The 27,821-nt window shown below is 37.0% G+C and overlaps 1 protein-coding gene across 1 annotated transcript in view; it reads left to right on the top strand.

The window, feature by feature from the left end:
* Erbb4 (erb-b2 receptor tyrosine kinase 4) overlaps positions 1 to 27,821 on the top strand; it is a 1,004,487-nt gene that overhangs the window by 671,595 nt on the left and 305,071 nt on the right. Inside the window, exon 5 of the mRNA XM_051190418.1 lies at positions 21,129 to 21,194. Within this exon, the coding sequence (XP_051046375.1) occupies positions 21,129 to 21,194 (66 nt within the window). The remainder of the gene's footprint in view (positions 1 to 21,128; positions 21,195 to 27,821) is intronic.

The following is a 27,821-nucleotide window of genomic DNA, read 5'->3' as shown; positions in this document are numbered from 1 at the left end:
GTCCCAGGTCAGTGACTCTTGGAGTTTTGAGGACATGATTAGGAGTAAGCCCAGCACACCTCTCGCTGGTATTCTTTTTGTTTCTCCTGGACACCAGCTTGCACTGTTGGACTCTAGAAAACAAAATCTTCAAAACAGATCTTGTTTTCATTTTAAACCGAAAGACCCGCAGAGGGCTTTGACCCTCAAGCCCCGACTCAGGAAAGGCGCCCCCCCCCCAAATCACTCACGAGAAGCGGTCTTGATGCAAAAACATGAGGTCTTTTATATTCCAGTGCACTGGGGTCTGCAGGCATGCTCCACGTGGGGTAGAGGACTGGGAACCCTGGGTACAGTGTTCATACAGCTTTTATAGCATTACAACAAAGCCTGTGCATCACAAACCAATCATCTCATAGCATCCAGTGTGGACCAATTAATTTGAACTATCCAAGCCCACGCTTTGCCCAGGAAGTCTGCTTTCACTAGGGCTTCTGGGTAGTGTGGCAAGGCTCATTTCCTGTTTTCATTCACTCACAGGTGCTGTCCCTAAACTGCCCTGTAGTAAACAGTCAAGAATGATCTTTTGCCTAGTTACTGCTAGGGGGCAGAGTCTAGGGGAAATTAGGCTAAATTTTTCTATCCTTACAAAACGATGACTTTTTCTTAACCATCTTTTCACACACAAAATAATTTCTACCGAATTAAAAAACTGTTATCAATTTCTGAATTCTAGAAAGGGGTAATTTATTTCTCAGCAATACTTAATTTTACTTCTTAGTACCAGAACAGGGAAATTTGATCTTCATAGTATAGTGGAAATCTTCCTTGGTTAATCTAAAAGTCTCATAGATTGAATTGTTTTTATTATAGTTATATATGCATGAATATGTAAAATATTAAATGTCTATATTTCTTTATGATTTTCCAATTTTGTGGGGTATAGGCTTTTAAAGTCTGTCTTTAGGGTTCTATGTACTTTCTCATTGTCTCTTGTTAAATTCCACTTTCATTTCAGAAATTGTTAATTTTGATATTCTCCCTGTATCCTTTAGTTAGTTTATGGTTTGTCTATCTTGTTATTTTTTTCAAAGAACTAAATGTTTCATTGTTCTTTATTGTTCAGTTTTTTTTTATTTTATTGATTTCAGTCCACAGTTTGAATAATTATTATTCTTGTTTCTATTAACCTTGGGTATGCTTATTTCTTTTTATTCAAGAGCTTTCAGGTATGCTGTTAATTTATTAATATAGGATTGCTCTAATTTTTTTAAATGTAGACACTTAGTGCTAAGACCTTTCCTCTTAGCACAGCTTTAGGTGTGTTCCATAAATTTCAGTATCCTGTGTATTTATTTAATTGAATTCTAAAAAGTATTAAATTTATTTCTCTGTTTCTGTTTTGACCTATTGTTCAGTTTCCATGAGTCTGTAAGCTTTCTGTTACTATTGATATCTAACTTTAGTCTGTGGTGGTATGATGGGATGTGGGAAGTTATTTTTGTTTTCTTGTGTCTGTAGAGACTTGCATTGGGTTTGAGTATGAGATCAGTTTTGAAGAAATTTCCATGAGATGGTGATACGAAGGTATATTTCTTTTGTGTTTGGGTGAAATGTGGAGGCTTTGTCCTCAAATGGATGATGGACACTATAAGTCACATTTCAGTCTTTGTTCTTTACACTTGGTGAAGTCAGCTTCTAATAATTACTAGATATTCAAGATGCTATATTAATATTAGGTTCCTAACAAACCCCTTATAGAAATGAGAATCCATCTCATTAGGAAATACCTGTTAAGTCCATTTGGTTTGTAATATCCATTAGCTTAGGTATTTCCCTGTTCAGTTTTAGTCTGGGAATTGGCTATTAAAGTCTCCCACTATCTTGTGTGAGAGTCAATATGTGATTTAAGCTGTGGTAGTGAGTTTGAGAAAAATAGAAAATGATTGATATTTGGAACTTAGTGACAAACAATCTCTATGTCCTTTTTGCACTTCAAAAAATCCTCAATATTTTTATGTTCCTTCAATAATGAACATAAAGATGGCATTCAGGTACATTTATGTAGTACTCACTTACTGTAAGATTCCTGTGCTGAATCCTGTTTAGGAAACTCTATTGGGGAACACACTCTGCAGGATATAGATTGACTGGAACTCAGTATTTATATTGGCATTAATATTGAATATAAGGTATAATTAGTTTCCTTTTAATATATATTTTTGTTTGAACCAAGGTCTCATAAACCAGGCTACTCTGAAACTTGTGATTCTTCTCCTTAGAAGAATACCTTTATTGATGTTTAAATTTTTAATTTAAAATATCTACAATGACAATATATTAAATATATTAAATGAGTAATTAATTACAGAAAGATGTGATTTGTTCTTATGTTTGAGACTATCTCAAGAATTCTAAACCTGAAATAATAAAGACTATAATCAGAAGTGGTAGGTTAACAAAACAATTAAATTTTTTTCACAAGTAACTACAGGTATCTGATTAAAAGTAGGAGTAGGAAAGGTTGTCTTCCCCAGGGAAGATCCAGCAATTGTTTGTCCATTGCCAAATCAGACTATATGTAATCACCAGGTTATATTAAAAATACATATGCATGTACAAATATATATATATATATATATATATATATATATGCATGCAGTAACAATTAGTGAAAAGAGAGTCCATGAATTTGAAGGAGATCAGGGAGTCAGATATGTGAGGGCTTGAAGGGAGGAGAAGGAAAGGAGAAGAACTGTAATTAAATTACAATCTCAAAAAAAAAATCAGTTGAATTTATATAAGGCAAAAGACTCGTCATGAGTGGATAAAGAACTCATTTTGATTCAAATGAGTTATTAATGAATGAAAAGATTTATCAAGTACCACAAGTTGATATTTATCAAGCATCACAAAGTTGATTTTCTTTTAAGTGAAGCATGAATTGTAGATGGCACCTATTTTAACACCTATTTGGTATTTTCAAGCAATGGTGTGAATTGGATGATAGCTACACTGACTCTAGTTCATATTACCCTATTGCATCCTTTCTGATTTGTTTTGAGTGTGGCAATAACTGTGGCTGCCCTGCTCTGCCACCACCAGTCACAGATTTCATTACCATATGCAAGTCCATCGTTTCTAGTGAAAGTGATTTTAAGGAACTCAATTTCACATTGCAGTAGTATTCTAGACTTATATGTCCCTTCTCTAATTCCTCCAATAACTTAATATTTTAATAAAGCTTGAAGCAAAGAAAACTGCCTACAAGTAACATGAAACTTTTAGCAAAAACATTGAATAGTTTGTTCTTGTGACACTTTGAATGCTAACGTGTGCCTTCCCTCTCCTATTTTGGCTGTCTAAACCACTTTATTCCCCGAGTTTCAGCAGAGGTGGTAGGGAGACTGCTGGCTGCTTCACAGAGCAGAGACAGGGGCTGTCCTATCTCTATGGGGACCAGGGTGAAAGCAGAATAAAGGAGAGCAAGCTGCTGACCTGCTAACAGAGCTTTTGAACCCAGATTGCTGTTAGTAGCTCTATGCAGCTCTTATTTAATTCTCCTGCCTGGGCAAGAACAAATTATGTTCTATTTAGGGGTGATTCTTTTGCCAATTGTAGGTGCTCTTTTTAAGTAGGGAAGAAAAAAGTGGAGAGGAAATTATTCAGTGACATTTCTCTTAAAGTTCTATTTAAAATACAAGTAAAAGAAATACATAATAGAGATAGCAAGCATGGATAAAAAATGCACAAAAGAAAAGCCATCTTAAAAGTAGGTCCTCCAATCTGCTGCTGTTATTTTCCTACTTCTTCATACTTTATTAAACAAATATTTTAATGTAGAATTCTTTTTTCCTATAATGTTTTCTATAGAATTAATTCAAATTAATTGGAGCGTTAGACTGGCAATCTAAATTACATACAGTGTATGTTTACAAAAGTAAATAAATTGACTTTACAAGGAAAAACTACTTCAGTATACATAAATGATTTTAAAGTGAGTAAACTCTGATATTCATCACTACTACATATCTCAAGTTCATTAAATCTCACATATTACATTGGAAATATTGTCATTTATTTGTAGTAGAATAAACAATGCCTAAAGATAGGTATGGTTGTTGGCAACAGGGATCTGCCTACTTATGTCAGTGGGGAAAATTAAAATTTATTGTCAACATTCAGTTTATATATTTTTTTGAAACAGAAAATCATTTGACTACCACAATATTCTATAACCAAATACACATGTAGTTATTAATATAGATAGTGGTGTGGACAAGGACACATTTCTCATGATTTTGCCATTCACATGTGGCATAGTTGTTCCTGTCCTTTTCATCTCTTTCATCACATACATCACAACTTTTTCAAAAAAGTCCCCAGCCATCTTTTTTCTAAGTCCAGATAAGCTATCTTATGAGTGACTTTGAATAACTGCTTTCACTCATTATTTCACTTAACAGCCTGACCTGATGATTGCCTTCTTTGCCTCCTAAAGCCAATTAAATGTCAACATTTGTTCTAATCCCATTATAAACCAGGTACTACATGAAATAAAGCTGTTTTTCCTATGTATATGTGTATTTCAGTATCTTCAGGATTGCATTCCTCGTTAATGTAAAATGATGGTTCTCTTCTCGCTGGTAGCATTAATTAGAGACTTGGTTATTTTGAATAAGGGTTTGGACCTTCAAGCATATATTACTGGGTTGACTCCCAAATATATCACTTCATATATGATGAAAGTTATTAATCTTCTCTGGCACCATCATTCAAATCAGCAGTAGTATGTTCCTTTGAATGTTTTCATGATAATACCGAGCCATGTTTTCTCTTTACAGTGTGAAATTAAAATGTGTGTAGGTTGCAACTTAATCCTTCACATATCAACTTACAATTATTCTGATATTATCTTTCAAATAATTACAAAAGCATTGTTTCCTTTTAGAAAATAAAATTCTGGAGCTTAATTACAGACTGCTTGGTTTATATTTGTTTTTAATACTCTGTAATAGAATACCATATGTGTATAGTCAGGGACATAGAAAGCCATTTGTCTGTATTTTTATCTATAAACAGTAACTCATTTCCAGATCTTTCTAGTATTAAGCACTAAGAAACCACACTGAAATATCTCATTGATGGAATCAGATTTTTTTAAATGTATTATTAATCCATTATCCTTGAGTTTCCTATGTATATGAACTTTTTGTGTATGAACTTCAAAAAGTGGATTAATAAAAACATTCCACACTGAGCCATTTTAGGCTTATTACTTATAACGGCACCTGCTTCCCTTTCCTTTTAACCTCCATCAATTTTAAAATCACAATTTAATTCCTCAGGCTTGCAATACCCTTTTAGAGACGGTGTGTCTTTACTAACTACAGATTGTTTGTTTGTACTTAAATGTGAGGACTTGGAGATATGTAGTTAGCAAGAGCATGAGACCATGACAGGGGCGAGCAGACAGACAGATGCACACACATGACACACATATACACAAAACATAGTCCCTTAACAACTAAGTCTTGATGGCTAATGGAAAACTGGGAGGAAAATGCTGAGAGGTCTGACTGTGCTCAGAAGGGCTTGTTTAATACTGTTCTGTGGAGCTACCTAATCTATTCCATTTTGCTACCCATTTTTCTTTGTTATCTGTCTCAGAGATGTCTCATCTCCTCAACTGACTGCTACAGGCTAGCAATCTGTAACAAAAACTCTGTCTCAATTGCAGAGATAATAAAAAAGGGAGGCTACAAGATTAATGACCCACATCATAATTATAAAGCCCCAAACCACAGGCATTATAAGGCGTTGCAGAATTGAAATCTTGCAGGTTGAAGAAACCATGTGAGTGCTGTGTTGAGAAAATGTCACCCCCTTAGTAAAAAATAGCTGGTTTATTCCAAATGAGAATCCCATGGCACTTTTCACAGTGATAGAAATGGTAGTGAAGAAATGGCTTCTTCCCTTAAGGAACTTAGAATATTTTAGTGTGGGAAGCCACATCCCCAAGGTGGAGCCTAGCTGGATGCCAGGTAGTCAAAGCTTAGCTGTAAACAAGCCTTATTTTCAAGTGCTTGATGGATCTAGTATGCTTCCTCCTTCTGTGACCTATCCGGGATTGCCAGGTGGCATGAGCTGATTGGGCAGTGAGTGAATATTTAAAGGCTTGCTGGAGCTGGGAGGAGGGAAAGCCGATGTACAAGGTTCCTGAATAAACTGCTTGAAGAAGAGTCCTGGTTGTGTTTCCTTGCTGGCTGAGATAGATGCGAACGAGTGGTGGCTCGTACGTGGAACCTCTCTCCATGGGTGAATGGCTCAGAACTTCCTGCAGTCAGGGTAGTCGACTGGTAAAGTCCCAGGTAAGGTGGGACCAAGTTATGAACCTCAGTAAAGAGGCAATAAGGTCTCCGGTAGGAGCGATAAAGTTCCGTGATCGGACAAGGTAAAAGTAACCAAAAGTGAAAGTATGGGGAATTCGATATCACAACCCATTTATCTCGCTCTTCAGGAGCTCTTGCATTCTGAGAGAATCTGGATACTGGATGGTATTTTATTGTCTTGGTATTGTTTGATTACTGTGGAAACAACAACTGTTAAAGGAAATGCTGCTGGATCAATCCAATTTATGTATTTTAAAAATGCTTTGACTCCAAAATCTAAGTCTAAGGACAAGTTACTGGGGAAAAGGATTTCTATTTTTGTTTCCACAGAAAATAAAAAGCTGTGAATTCCTTCTAGACTAATGTGGTTTGAGCAAGCCAGACCCCTGAAATAACTGCTACTTTTGTAATAGCGCAGGTGGAAGCTCTTAATCGCCATGTGGTGAAACCATTTTGAAGAGTAATGCCACCTGGATTAGGTGTTGATGGCCTAGAGCCCAGGAGAGGGGTAACTCGACTATTCCCCTGCTACCCAGGTGGGCTCCTTATTGTAAGGGACAGAGAGATGAGTATTTACTACCTTGGACAAGATGTCAGGCTCGGCAATTTACATGGGTGTTAAAAGGATACTTTACCTTTACCCCCCTGAATTGGGACATATTTTAATGAGACATCTTCCGGGTATAATTGGACTTATCAAAACCCAGCTCAACGTAGAGGCGCTAATCCTTTTGATCATTGGCTACTCTGTGGCGTTAATGTTAGCTGCACTGATCTCTCCCCCATGGCTATGATTAAAGGAGGAATGGTAGAAAATGCCTCCTTTCAATGGAATACATCAGATTTGTTTGAAAGCACAGTAAAGTTGATAGCCCCAGGAAGGAATATGTCTTTTGCACCCACCCCAATGTGTGTTTGGCCTCCTTTTGTGTTTGTGATTAGCAATAGCACCTTTGCAAGCTCTAGTGAGAGAATGCTAAATTGTACACCTCAAGTATGCTTCTATTCTTTATGTTGGGATGGAGTAAAATTTCCTTTGGCCCTTGTGACCAGAATGCCCAGGTATGTTCCCGTTCCTGTAGATAGCCCGAGCACCATGACCCTCTTTAGACAGAGGAGAGATTTTGGAATCACTGCTGCTATCGTGGTTGCCATTACAGCTGGAGCTGTGGGAGCCACCACGGCTGCCATTGCCATGCATTCCACTGTCCAAACTGCAGCTGCCTTAAATAACCTGTCAGCGAATGTAGCCACTGCTTTGGACGTACAATCTTCCCTTAATGCTCAATTAAAAGGAGGTATTATGGTCCTAAATCAATGAATTGATCTAGTTCAGGAACAGATTAACACTTTGTGGCAGTTGGCACAAATAGGAAGATGACGGGGCTATGTGTGACCTCTGTCCCATATCAAAAGTATTTGGTGGCTGCCAATATGTCTAACCAGCTTTCTCAGTATCTTTTAGGCAATTGGTCCGGCAAATTTGATAAGTTAATGCAGGACCTAAGACTTTCCATCATGCATGTGAATTCCACCCAGGTCGACATCTTGGTTGCAGAGGGACTATCTACATGGATCACTCAAACCTGAAAGAATGGGTGGGAATGGGTGCCCTGGGAGGGGTGCTTATCCTAGTCAGTCACATTGCCTTATGGTATATCTGCAGGATGAGGGTTACACAGCAGAGAAGTAACGCCATGATTGCACAAGCCTTCACAGCCCTGGAGGCAGGGCAGTCACCTCAGGCTTGGTTAACTGTGCTTAAAAGCTAAGCAGTCATCATGCTCAGGATGCAAGAGGTAGTACTGCACTTGAGGCCAGCTATTAGCGGCTTCATGGAGGGCAAGTCTGATTGCATATGGGTTGGTATCATAATCCCATCTCTGAGAAAAGATACCAGATGGGTGTGGCACCAGCTTGGCTGATAACTGGGCATGGGGCCATTGCAATGTCCCTTGTTCATCAGAGATCAGACCTCTACCCTTGCTTGTTGTGTTTTAAACAAAAAAAGGGGAACTGTGGGAAGCCACAGCCACAAGGTAGTGCCTGGCTGGATGCGATGTAGTCCAAGCTTAGCTGTCCATCTCATTTTCCCCATAATAATACCCAGTTCTTAGTAGTTCACAGAATTAATATCTGTTCTATTCTTAGAGCCAGATGTAAATAAGCTGCTGGTGGACATCTCAGAGCTGTCTTATACCTCTCTATGTCCATGATAATGGAGAACCAGTCTAACTGATCCTCAAAAACTGACTACTCTGTATGTTAAACATAAACACAGAAATACCCATAAATTCCCTCCTTTACTCGAACATTTTATATCTAACTGATGCTTTTATCCCATGGGAACAGCCCTGTCTTCTTTCTTCTCTCTCTCTCTCTCTCTCTCTCTCTCTCTCTCTCTCTCTCTCTCTCTGTGCATGTGTTTGTGTGTGTGTGTGTGTGTGTGTGTACACACAACCACTAAGGTCACAACATGTATTCATGAAGAATTGCAAAAACTTGGGAAAAGAATTTTTAGACCAGAGAGCTGAAAGAATTGATAACAAATGGGCAATTGCTGATTCCATCAATCAATGTGGAGGAGGTAGTAAGCATAACATTCTTATAGAAAAAGACAGGAAGAGGGACAGCTAGGGGTGGGGGAATAATAAGAGGAAGATTTTAAAGAAAGATTTAACAAATGTAGACATAGGCAGTGGTTTGTATACCATGGGATGTGCTTGTCTGGAATATTGGCTTTAATACATTTTGTCACATGCAATATAACTCACGTAGTAAACATGAAGGACCTCATAATTGCTTAGTGATCTCTAAATATTAGCCAGCATCCTAACAAAAACAGAATGTTTTTAGGTTAATACCCTCACCATCAGTGACAGCAATCCTTTGCACTCAGGTAAACATCTGTTACATGTCTTCCTCTTTGGGAGTACTTCTTAGAGTATCCTCTGGTTCCTATCTATTTTCAGTATAACTGTTCTGAGGAACATTAGAGGGTGAGGTACCATGATTGGGAAGATTCTCCTGGATTTAGATTATAAGGAACATTCTTGCCAAGATTGCTATCCATGCTTTACTCAAAGAGTTGTGAACGTTTGCTCTTATTTTCCAGTTCTGCCAAAGCTCCTATCATACCCCTTTCTCCTACCACATGATCTTTGTCAAGAAATGTTGGTTTAGAACCACTGGACTTTGTGTTTGATTGTGTATTTATTGTTATTTACAAGAAATGTTGGTTTAGGACCACAAATGTTGGTGTTTCTATCACAGTCCTTTAATGTGCTAATGTTCATTTAGGTTCTTATGTACCAAATTCTTTCAAATTCTGAATGGTTAACCTCCATTAGAGATTTGTTACCCTCCTAGGCCTGTGCCAGTTGCCAACATGGAAAACATATTTCAAATGTTTAATCCACCTCAGCAATTAAAAGGTCAAATATGATAGATGTGTTCAGAGACCTTTGGCACATTTCTGGTGCCAGCCCATCAGTTCAAGCCAGCTAGCACATCAATCGTTTCATCAAGTTCTCTGATGTGTGTGCCACTCATCATAAATCCACACAGTTGTTCCAGGTCCTATTTAGTACTTCCAAGGAGATGTTTTTCTTTCTGTCATCCAAAGCAGCATTTTAAACACCACATCATCTGAAAAATATGATTATAAATTAGTAATATTTTCTTAATGTTGGTTTTAATTAATAGTATGTGCTGATCTCTTACATCAAAAGATAAACAACTACTAAAGCAAAATAGTTAACGGAATTGTGTTACATATAACTGAAGACCTATTCATCCTAAGCATAAATACTTGAATAATCAAGCAGGAGGTGAAAATAAGAGAAACAAGCCATGAAAAAGGGAATAGGAGAGAACCATGGAGGCAGGGAGGAAGGTGCTGAGTATTATAGGATCTTGAATACCCTTGTTCTTACTTTGAGAGGTAGAAGGCCAGCTGATTTTTACATGTCTGACTGCAATTACTATGTCCATACAGAACAGAGATCATAAGTAGGAACTCTAAGATAGGCCAACAATTATCTTAAACCTATTATATGACTTCTGAAAACCAGCATCCTGGTAGAATTACCTAATTTACTCTGTCCAGTCTTCCTCATGTACCTTGGATTTCTGTCAGTGTTATTGTTCTTCTGGATTGATTTCCATTTTCAGGGACACTCAAGAGATATGGTAACTTGCAAGGGGCTTCAAATTTGTGCCACACTGGCTTGATGGATATTAGGTCTTCCATTTGTGACCCTGCCTACTATCTATCATTATGTAGAGGAATAGTGTGCTATTGATTAGCAGTAGGGGATTGAGTCTCTGAAGAAGGATTGCAGACTAACTTTGATGAGTTTCACACTTCTATTCAATATTAGTCTTCATTATATGAAAATATATGCTATTACCTTGTTCCTCTATCTTTGGGGATTTTTTGGTTTGTTTTCACTTTTTTGTTTGTTTTGTTTTTGATTTTGAGAAATGGTTTCTTTGTATAGCTCTGGCTCTCCTGGAACTTACTCTGTAGACCAGGATAAGCTGCAACTCAAAGAGAGCCACTTGTTTATCCCTCTGAGTGCTGAGATTAAAGGAATGAGAAGCCACCACCCAACTCCTCCATCTTTCCAACAACTCCTCACTCATCCTAGAGGCACTGGATGCTGCAGTGTGTCGTGCAATTAGCCCCCAACACAGTGATCATTGCAGTGAGTCATTGGTTTGGTTCAAGACTTCTGGCACACCATCATCATCACTAGATCCTCACCATCATCAATGAACCATCACTGTCAACACTGGACATTCACCGAAACTCCTCTCCTCTTAGATATCTCGCTGTTGCACTAACTCATGGAGATCCTGGCCATGCTCTTGAGTTGTCCCTGAAGCCTCAGGTCCTTTAGATCCTTTACGCCCTACTACCCAGGACTTCTAGAGCTCTTGCCCAAGAGCTTCTGCATCTGCTCCCATCAGTTGAAGGATGAAGTCTCTTTGGTCTCTTTGATGACAATTCTGCCAGGCTCTGGTCCCAGAACATTCTGCAGGCAGGACAAACTGTATGCCAAAGATTTTGTTGCTGGGTTGGTCTCCCAGCCCCTCCACTTGAGGTCTGGCCTGATTACAGAAGATGGCTAGTTCAGGGTTGTACATTTCTTTAATTTTTTTTCCTTTCTACCAAGTAGAAATAGCTGTCTTATTTTGACTACATGAATGTATGAAAGTTAAAATTGCTATTTAATAATTAACTTTCAAATTAAGAGGCAAGATAGGAGCTGGAAGGAGAAATTCAATTTCAACATTGAATGGCTGATCAAAGAGAAGAGAATAAGTGCATAAGTGGCTATGGAGTGCTCAGCCATATGTATAAGATCTGCATAATAGCCTGTTACCTGCCAAGGCTAAAGAAGTATCATGATGGAGAGATTAGAAAATGTGAGAGCCTCTGGTCAGGGAGGAACAGGAGTGCTCATGGATCAGAGAGGACTAGGAGAGCCACAGGTCAGGGAGGACCTCACTATTATTTATATTCCATTAATAACAAATACTAATGCTATCATAACATGTGCCTATTTATCTGCCAGTTCCTTGGATATTGAAATCTCCTGATGGCTTGGCATTGATATGCTCATCTTTACAAGCACCCATAATAGAGAATGGTTCAACATCGAATTTCAATGAAGGGTCTTCCCTTATGCTTTGAATTATGTAGTTTTCTCTCACATGTTTCCTTAGTAAAAGTCTTTTCAAGAGAACAAGACTTTCAGTTTGCTAAAGGACTAAGAGGAAAACCCGAAGATGTTCCTGCATTGTCTTTAGCTAAAGGCAGTTTGAGGACATAATCCTTTATGGCTGCTAGTGGCTTCATATTTTGTGACTCTTCAACTGCCTAGCCATATTACTTGCAGAGAACATTATAGGGTAGATATTGAATCCCATCTCTCCTGCCAGGCATTTGCACAACAGGCAAAACTCATAGCGTGAATTTATGACTTAAAATATGAGAGCTGTTCAAGGATTCTAGTTCCCTAAAAGAACATGGGAAAGCTACATTTTTAGTAACATCTTCTGGACCACTATAAAAGATGAAAGTCCTCAGTCACATTTGCTGTCATATGATAAATAATGTATTGTCAAAGTAGAAGGATTAGGTGTGAATTAAAATAATGCTGTTGTGGGATACTCAGCACTTAAAATAGGACATCAATGCATAGTGAAAAGAAATAGAAGCATTTGTCTTGAATTTTTTTAATTTCATGTGTTTGTTAACTAAAATGAAAGAAGTAATTAAGTAACACCTTTAAATAAGTCATTAGAAAAACATGATTTCTTTGTGTGTGTGTGTGTGTGTGTGTGTGTGTGTGTGTGTGTGTAAGAATGAGAGAATGGTATATTTTCTTGCACAACTTTAAAAAAATCATGATGTTCTGCTCTAGTCATAGATCAGCACCTTGCTCTGCCAGCAGCAGAGAAGCTTTCTCCTGCAGCAGATGGGAACAAATACAGAGAGGTTTTAGGGCTGTCTCCATCAGTTCTACCCTTCAGGGAATCCATGAAAGAAGAGGCATAAGAATGTTAAAAGCCAGAGAGGATGAGGACACCAAAGAACAAAGGGCCCCTAAATCAACAGGATCAACACAGATACTAACTCACAGAGACTGAGGCAGCATGCATGGGAAAGCATGGGTGTGCACAAGACTGGGTCCTAGAGCTCAAAGGAAAAGTGGCCACATGCTCAATCCCTAACCCAGAGCAGCTTCCAAATGATAGCCACTAGCAAATGAAAATTTAGTTTCCTCCAAGGAGGTCTCACTGGGAAAAGCACCTACTTTTAAGGGTAGGTTGCATGCCCAACAGCAGATGGCAAACAGAAAATAGGTACAATGGCATTGTTGGAGGTTCTTTGTCTCACATATTATGTCAGGTCTTTTCCTTTTTAAAATCTTATTTTTTGTTGTTTTTGTTTTGTTTTGTTTTTTGAGAAAGAGTTTCTCTGTGGCTTTGGAGACTGTCCTGGAAATAACTCTTGTAGACCAGGCTGGCCTGGAACTCACAGAGATCTGCCTCCCAAGTGCTGGGATTCAAGGCATGCACCACTACTGCCCAGCCGATTTTATTTATATTTTTCACTCTTTTTACCCTACATGTCCTCTGTATATGTATTGTGACTTACAGTTTAGTGTTTTTATGGGATTCCTGAGTGTGTGAATAAGTGGGACTCTGTTTCATGTAACTTATCTTAGACTCTTTTGGGTTTTTTGTTGTTTTGTTTTGTTCTGTCCTATTCTGATGTGCTAGTTTTCGTTTTATCATACACACACACACACACACACACACACACACACACACACATATATATACAATTTTATTATGGTACATATTGTAAAATACCACATGCATTTTATATAGTATATAATTTTATTGTTATACAATATTTAATATTACACATATACTTACATATAATATATATGCATAATTTTATTAGCCCTTATGATCCTGTTTGTTTTCTAATAAGAGATAGAAAGCAGTTGGATCTCATTATCAGGAAAGTGGGAAGGAATTGGAGGAGTAGAGGGAATGGAAACAGTAGCCACAAACATTATATGAAAAAAAAAAAAAAAAGAATCTATGATAAAAGCAAACTATAAGTTCCTTTGTTTCATCACAAAAATAATTATGAAAATAAACATTGGAAAATAGTCATGTACCTACTAAAATTGTATATGGATTGATTTGGACAGTAGTAGCAAACTCATGAAATATTGTTCCTGCTTATTCTTTCTGGTAACTGACCTATTTTTTCTCTTTAAAATACTCATTTAAAAACCATATTCCTGGAGTAGCTTATAAAATAGATCACAATAAAGCATTAGTAATATATATATATGATTTGTTTTGCACCTGAGATCAGAACTATTGAAAATAGTTCTGAGATTGGAAAGAAGGAAGTGAGTTTCAAGCAAGACATTGAACTTGTCTTTCTGTGGGGGACCGACAGGGAACTCTCAGAAAGTCTCCCTCCCCTCTCATCAAAAGGGTCCTGGGTGATCTATCTCCTTACATAGAATATAAGGAAAAATCATCATATCAGAAATGTAGCATTTTACAATTTCACCAGACACTGCACAAAACAGTGAAGGAACATAACCTGTGCAAGTAACCAATTGATATCTAACTTGAATTAAGACCCACTCCATCTGTAAAGTAAAGGACACAGTTGCCAAGACCAAAAGGCAACCCACAGACTGAGAAAAGATTTCACCAACCCTACATCTTACAGAGGGCTAATCTCCAAAATATACAAAGAACTCAAGATATTAGACAGCTTATCAAAAATGGGGTACAGAACTGAAGATAGAATTCTCAATAGAGGAAACCAAAAAGGTTGAAAGACTTAAAGTGCTCAACATCCTTAGCTGTCAGGGAAATGCATATCAAAACAACTCTGAGATACCATCTTATTCCTGCCAGAATGGCTAAAATTAGAAACACCAATGGCAACTTATGCTGGAGAGGATGTGGAGAAAGGGAACACTCCTCCACTGCTGATGGGAATGCAAATTTGTACAGCCATTTTGAAAATCAGTATGGTGGTTCCTCAGGAAAATGGGGATCAGTCTACCACAGGAGCTGGCAACCCCCCTCTTAGGCATATAACCAAATGATCCACATCCATGCAACAAAGCCATCTGTTAAACTATGTTCGTAGGAGTAACATTTGTAATAATAAGAACCTGTAAGCAACCTAGATGCCCCTCAACTGAAGAATGGATGAAGAATATGTGGCACATTTACACAATGGAATACTACTTGGCAGAAAAACAACAACAATGGAATCTTGAAATTCACAGGCAAATGGATGGAACTTAAAGAAACCATCCTGAGTGAGGTAACCCAGTAACAAAAAGAGGTACATGGTATTTACTTACTCATATATAGATTTTAGATATAGATCACAGGATCACCAGTCTATAATTCACACTGCCAGAGAAACTAGGATATAAGGAGTTATCTAACAGATTCATACAAGGTCCCTCACAGAAGGGGAAAGAAACAAAATCTCCTGAGCATATTGGTAGTTTCAGGGGGAGGGGTGAGTGGAGAAAGAAGGGGAGCAAAGGAAAGCATGTAGGACTAGGAGGATTAAGTCAGGGGAGGAATAGACAAGAGAAAAAAAAAAAACAGAGAGAAGAGAGAGATACCATAAAAGCATAAAAGAGGGAGCCATTATAGGTTTGAAGAGAAAACTGACTCTAGGGAAATGTCCAGAGGCATACAAGATGGACCCCAGTTAATAATTTCAGCAATAGTGGAAAGGCTACCATAAATACCCTTCCCTGATAATGAGATTGATGTCTAACTTATTCACCATCATAGAGCCCTCATCTAGTAGCTGATGGAAACAGAAGCACAGCTAAACACTAAGCCCATCTGGAATCAAGATGCAGAGAGGGAGGACAAGAACAGTTTAAAGAAACCCACAGAGACAGCTAACCTGAACAAGGAGGAGCTAATGGGTCTCCATACTGAAAGCTGGGAATCCAGCATTGGAATGACTCAGACCCTTGAACATGGGTCTCAGTGAGAAGGCCTGGGCAGTGTAAGGGACCACAGACGGTGGAACCAGGATGTACCTCTGGTGCACAAAAGGACTTTGGGAGCATATTCCCCATGGAAGGATACTCCCTTAACCTAGAGGCAGGAGGGAGGGCCTAGTCCCTATTCAAAATGACTTGACAGATTTTGTTGACTCCTCCTGGAAGGCACCACCCTCCTTGTGGAGTGCTGGGTGAGAAGGGATGGAAGGGTGATGGTGGGGGCATAGGAAGGAGGGAGGGAAAGAGGGAGAGGGAACTGGGTTCAATATTTAAAATAAGAAAAAAATAAATAAATAAAAAGAAAGATCCACTCCATTTGATGGAACTCATACATGACTCAGCATGGGTAGCCAAGAACCAGAGATTATATAGCTAAGAAATCTAGTACAAAACTAAATATGACTGTTGTACTAAAAGAACATAGAAATTAAATGATTTCTGAAAGCATTTTGCTAGACTGTAGACCAGTGCCTTGCTCAACCATCAGCAGAGAAGCCTCCTCCTGCAGAAAAAGGGAACAGAGACTCACAGAGAGTTAGAGACCTTGGACCACTCAGCTGAAACTGGTTGTCTCCATCAAATCCCTTCCTCAGAACCTAGGAAACCCTGAGAGAGAGGTGGAAGTAAGAGCCACAGGATATAGAGGGCATCAAGGAAGCAAGCCCCCCCCCCTAACTCAACATGATCAAAACTCACACAAACTCAGAGACTAAGGAAACATGCATAGGGCTTAAGGAGTATGCATCAGATGTGGTCCTAGAGCTGAAAGAAGTGAGCAAGCACATGTCCCCATCAATAACTGTAAAAGCTATCAGCAACTGATAACCACTTTCAAATTAAAATGTAGTCTACCTGAAGGGAGTCTGAGGGAAAAAATCTATTTTCAATAAAAGGACAATATAGAAATAAAAATAAAAGAAAAATTTGGGGGGAAAAGTTTGTATTGGAATGATCCGGCCTCTATTTATGGTAGAATTATTAGGAAGTATAATAAAAGCATATGCAATAAAAAAGGTTTAAATGTTTTGCTTTGGTATGGGGTGTTTGTTTCGTGCTGTTGTTATTGCTGAGTTTTCACATAGCCCAGATTTGTCTCGTGAACTAACTGCTTGCATCTCTCCTGGGATTACAGTTGTGCAGTAGCACATCTAGTTTGCAAACATATTTAAAACCATTATCCAGACCCCACAAAAACATACAGTCAATTCACCTACAAGAGTCTAATCAGTAGTGGATAAGGATGCAGCAAATTATTACTTCCAAAGAAAACAAACAAACAAACCAACAAAAAAGATTGGGTAGCAACTTTGGTCATATATGGTGGCAATGACGGTATTGCCATAAATCACTTGAAGTAATATTGGTATTGTTCTCTTTAAAGATCACAGTGTGACATGCTCTTTGGACAGATGGAGTAAAAGCTCCTAAAAGATAAGTAGTCTTTTTTGTGACAAGGTTACCTCACTCGGGATGGTTTCTTCTAGTTCCATCCATTTCCCTGAGATTCAGGATGCCATTGTGTTTACCCACTTAGTATTATGCCATTGTGTAAATGTACCACATTTTCTCTATCCATTCATCAGCGGAGGGACATCTAGATTGCTCTCAGGTTCTAGTTATTACAAATAATGCTGCTATGAACATAGTTGAACAGATGTCTTTATTGTATGAATGTCCATCTTTTGGTTATGTTCCTAAGAGTAAAATTACTGGGTTTTGAGGTAGACTAATTCCCTTTTTCCTGAGGAACCACCATACTGATCTCCATAGTGGCAGTACAAGTTTGCACTCCCACTAGCATTGGCAGAGTATGCCTCTTTCTCCACATCAACTCCAGCATATGGATTTTAGACATAGAACAAAGGGTTACTATTGCGGTAAATAAGGATCAGGATAAACAAATAGGCCGAATAGATGTTTATTCAGGGAGAAATAACTTACAACCTAGACAGATGAACACCAGGAAATTCAACCCGATCCTCTCCTGTCCGAGTCACGCCAGAAAGCGAGAGCGCCTTCCTTGCCCCCTCTGACCTCCTTCCTCAGGTCACCTCCGCCCATCGCTCCACCCCCCAATGGGCGTGGTCAGTGCTACAGAAGGACTACCTCACTACAGGTTACCAGCCTACAATTCACACTGCCAGAAAAGCTAGGAAATAAGGAGGACCCTAACAGAAACATACATGGTACCTTGGAGAAGGGGAAAGGGACAAGATCTCCTTAGCAAATTGGGAGAATGGGGGAGGGGAGAGGGAGTTAAGAGAAAGAGAAGGAGAGAAGAGGAGGGGAGAGGTGGGCATGATGGAACCGAAAGATTGAGACAGGGAAAGAATAGAGAACAAGAAAAGAGATACCATAATAGAGGGTGCCATTATAGATTTAAGGAGAATTCTGGCACTAGGGAAATGCCTAGAGATCTACAAGGATGAACCCAACTAAGAATCCAAGCAATAGTGGAGAGGCTACCTTTAATGCCTTTCTATGATGAAATTGATGACTGTCTTATATACCATCCTAGAATCTTCATCCAGTAACTGATAAAAGCAGAAGCAGACACCCACAGCTAAAAACACTACCAAACTCCTAGAATCCAGTTGCAGAGAAAGGGAGTGATGAGCAAAGTGGTTCAAGACCAAGCTAGAGAAACCCACAGAATCAGCTAATGTGAATAAGGGGGAGCTCATTTACCCCAGTCTTATAGCTGGGAAACCAGCATAGGACTGGCCCAGACCCCCTGAATGTGGGTGTTACTTCAGAGGACTAGGCAGTCTATGGCAGCACAAATAATGGATCAGTATTTATTCCTAGTATATGAATGGGTTTGGGGAGCCCATCCCACATAAAGGGATACTCTCTCAACCTAGACACATGGGGAAGGGCCTAAGCCCTGCCCCAAAAGATATGAGAGACTTTGAAGACTCCCCATGAAAGGCCTCACACTCCCTGGGGAGCAGAAAGGGGATTGGCTGGGGTTTGGTAGGACTGATAGGGGAGGATGGGAGTGTTAGAAGACTGGGATTGACATGTAAAACAACCTTGTTTCAAATTTAAATTAAAAAAACTGCGGGGGGAGGGGAGATAAGTAGTCAAGGTGGGTGAGGCAACCCTCCATCTGCAAAAGCACACCACATTGAAGTAAGCTTCTTTAGTGCACCAGTAAGATAGAAACTTGAAGTGTGTACCCTACAGTCTTAAATGTGTGAGAATCAGTAGCTCATGTTTTCCAAAGAGCACTGAGGATGCCGAAAATGGATAGTTCTTGAGAAGCCGCTGATGGAGGCACCCTTTCAAGTAGTCAAGAAAGAGGTGATTAACACAGATGAAATAAATCTGACCAAATGAAATTTCACAATGACACAATCATATACTGAATCGGGGAATAAATCTCAGAGTAGTAGCTAAAACCTTAAAACAAAATTTTCAACTCAACCAAAAGGAAATAGAATATAAAAATGATTGCTATTAATATAAATTGTGTTTGGTAGTTTTTCTACTTTCCTTTAGTGTTTATATTTTAAACAGAAAACATTCTGACTGTGCAGTATAAAGTTAAATATTTTATATTCCCAAACACAATTACAGAAGTCATAGATTAAATGGTAGATTATTCTCTAGTCTAGATAGCTTTAATTAACAGATCACTTGATCAATCTTAAAGATTTTCATGAATCCACAAAAGCACTTTATCTACTTTCTAATAAAAAGTTTGTCCTCAAAGAAGTTTTCACAGCCTCTCATTCTGACTCACTGTCCCTTCTAATTTCCAAATGAGATTTATTTAGATTTATTAATTTGGTACGAAGGAACGCCTGTAAGTTTTTAATAATAATTATCATTATCACTGATTAAAATTATGTTGTTTGGCCCAGATGTATTTCCTTCCTGTCAGCTAGAATGACCTTGCTTTGTGTGGTTATAATATGTTTAGATTCAAACAGCAGATGGCACAGTGATGGGATATTGCTTGCTCCTGGTACTAGTAGCCATGGCTCACTAAGCTTGCTTTAAATAAACTGTATCCCAAAAGGATCCCCATACTTTGCAAAAGATGACTAGACTTGAGAACCTGAACATTATTGAGCTTGGACATGCCTCTCTTTGCTTCTAAAATAGACTCTCAGGTGGCCTAAGGTTCAGCCAGGGAAATTTTCACTTAAGTCCAGTTTATCAGTGAGAGTGTCAATCTTTGTTAAGTTCTCTTGGGCACTTTCAATAGAGAGGGAAAACTGCTAAGTAGTAAGAGTTCTCAGTTAAAGATTTAAAATCTGTGACTCAAGGGAAGACAGTAACGTTTGGTGCAAACATTTGGTTAAGTATGTTGAATTTGTAATAATAGTAAAAATGAACAAAGTTCTTAATAAGAAACTTTCTACAAAAAGGTTTTAGTCTTTAATAGCTTTTCATGTACACTCAGTTATAAAGAGACGCCAGAGGACCAGTGAAGTTTTGAATAAAATTCAGAAACAAGTTTCAAGGGTAGTTCACTCACATGGTTTCCTCCAATTAATGTGCTTAGTATCAAGTCCTCTGTGGGACAGCTATACCCCATATAGAAAAAAACCATAGATATGAAACTTCTTTCTTAGGACTTAAGGATGTTATTTGAAAATACAGATAACAACAAAATTTTAGATATATGTATTAAACATCTGGCATTAAGTTTCCTAAAACGTTCCATTTTATTTTATTTTTCAGGGCTTGATTTTGCCTCTTAGTCTGAGAGTTTATAATGTGATTGAATAATATATTCTTGCTGTCATAGACTTTAGCTTCTTCCACTGACTTATTAATTAAAACCCCTTAATTTTTAATATTGATTGCTATCATTTAGTTGTGAGCTTTGGAAATTACATTAAGTATAGATCAAGGAAATATCGATGTTCAATACTCAAAATGAAAGAATATAACTACTTATTTATGTCAGAAAAAATACAAATAGACTCATTTCATTTTCATTTAAAATGTAGGACAATTTCACATACAAGGACATTGTGCTTTAGTTTTTCTTATAAGGAACATTTGGGTTTTGGTAAATAAGTGAATCTCAATTCTAGCATGACCTAAAATCCCCAGCCAGAAACAGGATAATTTCATTGAGAAATTACAAGAATGAAAAGTTAAAATGAACATGGCCTTTTCCCTTCTTTTTCCTTTTCTGCAGGTGGAAGATGCCACAAATCCTGTACTGGCCGATGCTGGGGACCCACTGAAAATCACTGCCAGACCTGTAAGTATTCCACAATAAAAAGTAGAAGGTTTGGAATGGTCAGTGGTTTAGAGATGAAATATTCTCACAATTCTGGTTACCTGCAATGTGAAATGAAATTAATTTGTTTCCATTCCTAATAAGCTACCTACGTCTTTGCTTTCAAATGAAACAATATACAATTGTTTCTTATATTTCCTGGCAGTTTCTTGGCTAATGACCTCTATATCACATTTGTCATAACATTATCTCTGACTTTAAAGTTTGTGTATCAATAAAATTGGAAGATCCAAATACAATAAGATTTATATATTAATTTAATTCCAAGTAAACTGGCTTTTCATTAAGTTTCCCAAGTAGTAATATTGTCATTCATGGATTACAAAAAGAAAAATATAAGAAATACCATGTGCCCATTTTTTTTTCTAGGCATGAGTACAATGCATATATGTAAACTACATGGACAATGGGTTTACAAACATTATTGTTAACAATTAAGCTTACTCTATGCTATGCTTCCATCTAAGATTTACTTAATTTCGTGGGGGCAAATGTGTACATTAATGTGGACAGTAGTTCATTGACATATTAATTAACATGACCATTATATTATCATCATTGATAAGATGTTAGAACCAAAGCCTGCCAGCTATAGAAGTCAGGGCTTGGGAATAAACTCTGTCCTTAAAATGTTTGTTGTGAATACATGAGGTCCTGGTTTGATTACCAGTCCCAAATACATATATAATATTTTTAGCATTCTTAAATGTACATAATACTCATAATATACCTGATATATCACTAATCTTATGGCTAAAAAGTTATTTTAAATTTGAAAACAAAGCTTCTTGTACAAATAGTAAACTTTTTCCATTTGCATTAAGACCACAGTTTTGAAAAGCATGGGATGGTGAGAACATGAAATGCATCTTTTACTAGTATAAAATCAATTCAAAGCACCAAACATTGGAGATTCAGATATGCAAATATTGCACAATTAGGTAATTTGTTATAATGTTAGATAAAATTTTAGAGATTTCCTATTTACCTCCATTCATGACATTATTTTATTGAAGAAATAACAAAAGAAATTATTGTAGTATAAGCCAGCAATGGAGAGAGTACAGAAAGAATAAATCTCAAAGGTAATTTTTAAAATTATTTTTTAGTGTTACATATATCTTCATATTCACAATCCAAGAAACATGAAAAGAATAACATAAAATTAAATTCTTACTGGTGCCTAATTTGTTCAGCCACCCACTGGCAGCATACATTTTGTTCTTCTGAAAATGATTTCTGTAGACAAAAGATGCACATTTATATCTTGCATGTTTTTCACAAAAAGCTGCTCATTATGCTATACTATGTTTTAGCTAGCTTTCAGTTACTGAAAGGCATACCTGAAACATGATAATCTTATGAGGATAAAAGTTCTACAGTTTATATAGAAAAATCATAAAATAGAATGTGATTAGATTCAACTACTATTTCAGCATGGAAATAAAGCTAACTATAATACAGAATTCTTAATTGTTACCATTTCTACTCCACATTCTATAAATTTTAAGCATCTATTTATGCACACCATATATATATATATATATATATATATATATATATATATATCATTCTTAAATGTACATAATACTCATAATATACCTGATATATCACTAATCTTATGGCTAAAAAGTTATTTTAAATTTGAAAACAAAGCTTCTTATACAAATAGTAAACTTTTTCCATTTGCATTAAGACCAAAGTTTTGAAAAGCATGGGATGGTGAGAACATGAAATGCATCTTTTACTAGTATGTGTGTGTGTGTGTGTGTGTGTGTGTGTGTGTGTGTGTGTGTGTGTGTGTGTGTGTGTGTGTATATATATATATATATATATATATATATATATATATATACACAAATTTTAGTACACTATTCTTTTGCATGGAATCTTTTAGAATATAAAATATCCCCATTTTAAATGGTCTTTAAGATAAATTTCTTGCAAGTTAAAGAGGATGATGATCTTTTTTCTATGAACTAGAGAAGTAACTAAAGAGGTTGTAAAATATATGTAGATGATAATCAGTTTTCAGCCACTGTGTTTGAGGCTGAAGAATGTTCTGTCACTTGTACACCACATTTCAGAGGACACTCAAAGCTATGTTTGCTTGGAAATCAGTCATGTGTTGGAAATTAGTTGCTCTGCTTTCCTCCATGGGTAAACAACTCCATGCCAAACATCAGTTATCACATCTATAAAATGGAAATGGTTATATTCACTTCTAGATGGTTGATTTCTTTTCAGAATGAAATTCTATGCAATATTAAAGTTGCACAGCTTAAGCAGTTTTGGACATATACTAATGCTCTAATAAATAACATATCGTAATTAAAGGAGGTATGTTGAAAAAAGTTATCCATACATGAATGGAAGGGTGTGGGAGATAAACTATTGATCTCAGTCTAACCTGGAGATTTCTCCCTATATCTGGTGTCTGTGCAGGTAATGAGAAATAGTACTGGAGGAAGTAGAGACTGCTTGCCCTTGACATTCATTCATATCCTTCTCTTCTTCCTCTGAGTTACTTAAGAGATAAATTGGTTATCCATATTTAAACAGTAGAGCAAATGTATTTTGGAAATAACTATGGCACTTAAGTATTGTAAGGCCTGAGTTTTATAATTATAAAAATAATTTCACACGTCTGTGAGAATTAGACCTCATGGAAGATTCCATAGAGATGAGAGAGCCCCAGAGCTTTAATGAAGTTGAATTACACACAACCCAGAATTCTTGTTTCTGCTTAAATTTTCAGCAGGTCCTCTATAAGTGAAGGTACTTTTGGTGAGGTTCACTGTGTCATATAATATTCTTTGAAGCTTTTAAGAACATTCTACCTAACTGGTTATCCAGAAAAAACTATGCATTTTCATTTCTGCAAGATGTAGTCTCATAATAATTTAAAAATTACTTATTTCCCTTTGGCTAAAATAAATTCCTTTTTGTGAGATCCTCTCTACAGGTATTTGGTTTTCATTTATCAAAAATTCCTTGTACTTTTTGTGGGCATATTTTTTTTCAGACTTACAAAGTATTAGCAAAAGAAGGACAACTATTCCAATTTCCATCATCTCCATTTAGCAATTCCAAAGTTAGGGTCATATTTTATTGCCCCACCTTTCATTGGCTTACTTTATAGATATCCCTCCTGGCTGTTGAAGTAGAGGGTTTATCTAATTAAATGGTGGGAAGTCACAGTAATGATAAATAGCTCAACTCTGGGAGAAGTTCACAGTGATGAACAAGTTGTGGGGTGAGATGAACCAGGGGAGTGATGAGAGGTGCTAATGTCTGTGAATGGAGACATGGGTAACAAAGGTGTCTGTCCCTCATGTTGTCCTTGAAGACAAGGCTGCAAGTTTTCCATATCTGGGGAAAAGTTTTGTTCTGTGTTGAGCTCATTAAATTAAAGTTGAGGGAGACTATATTGACAGCTTACAGTGGACAAAAGGTTATTTGTCCAGTTTCAGGGTTTTAGAATTACATGAGTTTTTAGTATAGCTTGTTTTGAAGACATGCTGAATAATTTAAGTGTATCTTCAGTAGCATATACTGGTGTTCAGATTAAGAACTGGAACATTCACTATTAGAATAGAAGTCTTTCAAAAAGTCTTTTTAAAAAACATAACAATGCTAAGTGATTGTATAAATATTAATGTAAGTTAATGATGCTTGTACAATCTTACTATAAGTCTTTTGCTCTGGTTTACCCCTGGGTCTGATTTTCTGAACAACTTGGATGCATGCTCCTTTAATCCTTTTTTAATGCTAGTGCATGCTGACCCTAGACACCTAACAAGAGTATCTCTCACTTCACTGCAATGCGTCAAACAGAACTTAGGCTGGGATACTAAACAAGCGCAGAGGAAACTCCAACTTGAAAGTACTTTTAAGCTCAGTTAAGTTGTGCCTGCATTGCTCCACAGCAGAGCTTAAGTAAATTGATTCAGGGGATTAATGTAGTCATGTCAGGGGAGATGAACTTATCTTCTATGTGAAGATTGAAGCTTATGGAAGTATTATTTAGCAAGCTCACAGGGAAGAATGACAACTCTCTCTGTTCACAGGAACTGAGGTCTGAGTTGTATAGGTGTGGGTGTGAAGGAGACTCAGCTTTAAGAAATAAATAATAATGATTAAAGGAACAAAGCTATCTCTATCCTTCTAAGATATATGTAGTGTACTTATCTCATTTAAACTAGACACAGTATGTCCATTTTTATCTCTAGTCACAGTATCAGGGCAGCTCTCCCTACTCTCCTATCCTCGGGAGGGGTGGTGTTTCATTATACACTTCCCTTTTGTCCTCCTAGACCCAATGTCAGTTCTGTTAGTCACTGTGTTTTGAGTGAGGAAAGAGGAAAAACGTGCACAGATTAAAATATTGCAGTTTGATTTTCCCAACTTTTGCAAGCATTTTGCACGAGAGTAGTTATAATTGTCTTCATTTGCAGATTTTATAATTAGAATTTTCTAAGGAGATAACCTTTGATAATAAATTTTCCATCTTATAAGTTATTTTTCAAATGTCATTTCCTACCTACGAACAAATTGGAAAATAAGCATACTTAACAATAGAAAAAAAAAAGGCATTTGTCTCCTGAATTGAAGCATTACACTATAAAAAGTGAGTAGACATTTCAGCTGCTGGACTAAACAGACATGATACTTTTCCGCATTTGTCATTAAATTAGTATTACTTTTAATAGAGGGAACATTTCACTGTGGAAGCTTCCACTTATATATTATTTTTTAAAAATAAAATAGTCAATGCATTATTAAAATTGTGAAGTACTTAATATATAGCTAAAATAAAATATTTCCAGCAACATGGTATATTATTTATTGTTTCTATAGAAAGAGGAGGAGAGAAGGGGAGGGGGAATAAGAACATGAGGGATCAGGAAAGTCAAGTTGGGGGACGAACAGAGATGGAAGGCAAGAAAATTAATACCTTAATAGAGGGAGCCATTATGGATTTACCGAGAAATGTGGCACTAGGGAAATCTCCAGGATCCATAAGGATGACCCCAACTAAGGATCTAAGCAATAGTGGAGAGGCTACCTTAAATGCCCTTCCCTGGTAATGAAATTGATGACTACTTTAAATGAAGCAAAGATTCACAGCTAAATACTCAGCCAAACTCTTGGAATCCAATTGTAAAAAGAGAGGAATGATGAGCAAAGGAGTCAAGACCAGGCTTGAGAAACCCACAGAAACAGCTAACCTAAGCAAGTGAAAACTCACAGACCCCCCCCAGTCTGACAGCTGGGGAACGTGTATAGAACTGAGTCAGGCCCCCTGAATGTGTGTGTTAGTTGGTGGGGGGACCTAGATGGGTCCTCTGGGAACCCTTTTGCTGGAATGGACTTGGGGAGCCCATTCCTATGGAGGGATACTCTCTCAGCCTAGATACACAGGGAGAGCCAGGGTTCTGCCCCAAATGATGTGACAGACTTTGATGATTCTGCATAGGAGGCCTCACCTTCCCTGAGGAGTGAATAGAGGGTGGGATGGGGGGTTAGTTGGGGGAAATAGGAGGATTGAGGGAGAGGGAACTAGGATTGGTATGTAAAGTAAGATTGCTTTTAATTTAAGTAAAAGTTAATAAAAAATAAGAATTTATAGATTATACTAAGAAAAGTGGAAGGTTAACAAGTTCCCTATACTTTCTTATACTAGGACATGAGAAAATCAACTCTTTGATGACAATATATTGAAAATTTTTTAAAATGGGGAAAAGAAGAAAACCCAAGCCTTAGTTTGCTTTGTTCATTCTTAAGAAAAATATTAGAAATACAACTTCTCACATTTGTTTTCAAATATACCTATATTAGCATCAAAATGGAATATTTAATGGTATTAAATAGTTAATAAACTAAATAAATATAATCATAAAAATTAATACCTTGGAATTAAGTTGTATTTCTGTCACCACAAAAATCTGAGAAACTCTGTAAATTGTGAAACTCAAATGACAAATTATGAGGATTATAAACAAATTATACTTGTATGCATGCATAAACATATAATTTATCATAACATAATTGTGTTTGCAGTCTTTGTGGAACAAATGTTATTTTTAAAGATAGGGGCCAATGTTGTAAATATCCAATTAGAGGTGAGCAAAACTGGTGGGAGCTACTCCAGCTTGGAAAAAAGCTGAGCCAGCTCCCCTGATCAATCAGAGGGACAGCAAGCCTTTGTTAGGAGTCAACATCTTTAATTAAAACTCTTGTATTTTACTAATAACTTTGCATGTCTATAAGCCTTCTTATTGATTTCAATTATTTTCTATTTACCCTTTCTTGAGTTTATAGTTTCAGGAGACATTGTAAAATTAAGAGAAACATCACAATGCACGAATTACTTGTATACATTCAACATTTAAAACAGTGAGTCAATAATTTACTTGAAGAACGTGGGAACAAATTGGTATCAGTTATGGTATTATCAGGACATTTCTAATAGATCTGAAAGAAAATTATTTTCTATTTAACTATAGCAGGTACCTTTATCTGAACTACTATATAGGTAACAATGAAGATCTTGCTGAATGTCATGCTAAGGCATAATACAATATA

Source organism: Phodopus roborovskii, unplaced genomic scaffold (genome assembly GCF_943737965.1).
Source record: "Phodopus roborovskii unplaced genomic scaffold, PHOROB, whole genome shotgun sequence".
Taxonomy (NCBI): Eukaryota; Metazoa; Chordata; class Mammalia; order Rodentia; family Cricetidae; genus Phodopus; species Phodopus roborovskii.
This window is presented reverse-complemented; position numbering and strand designations above follow the sequence as displayed.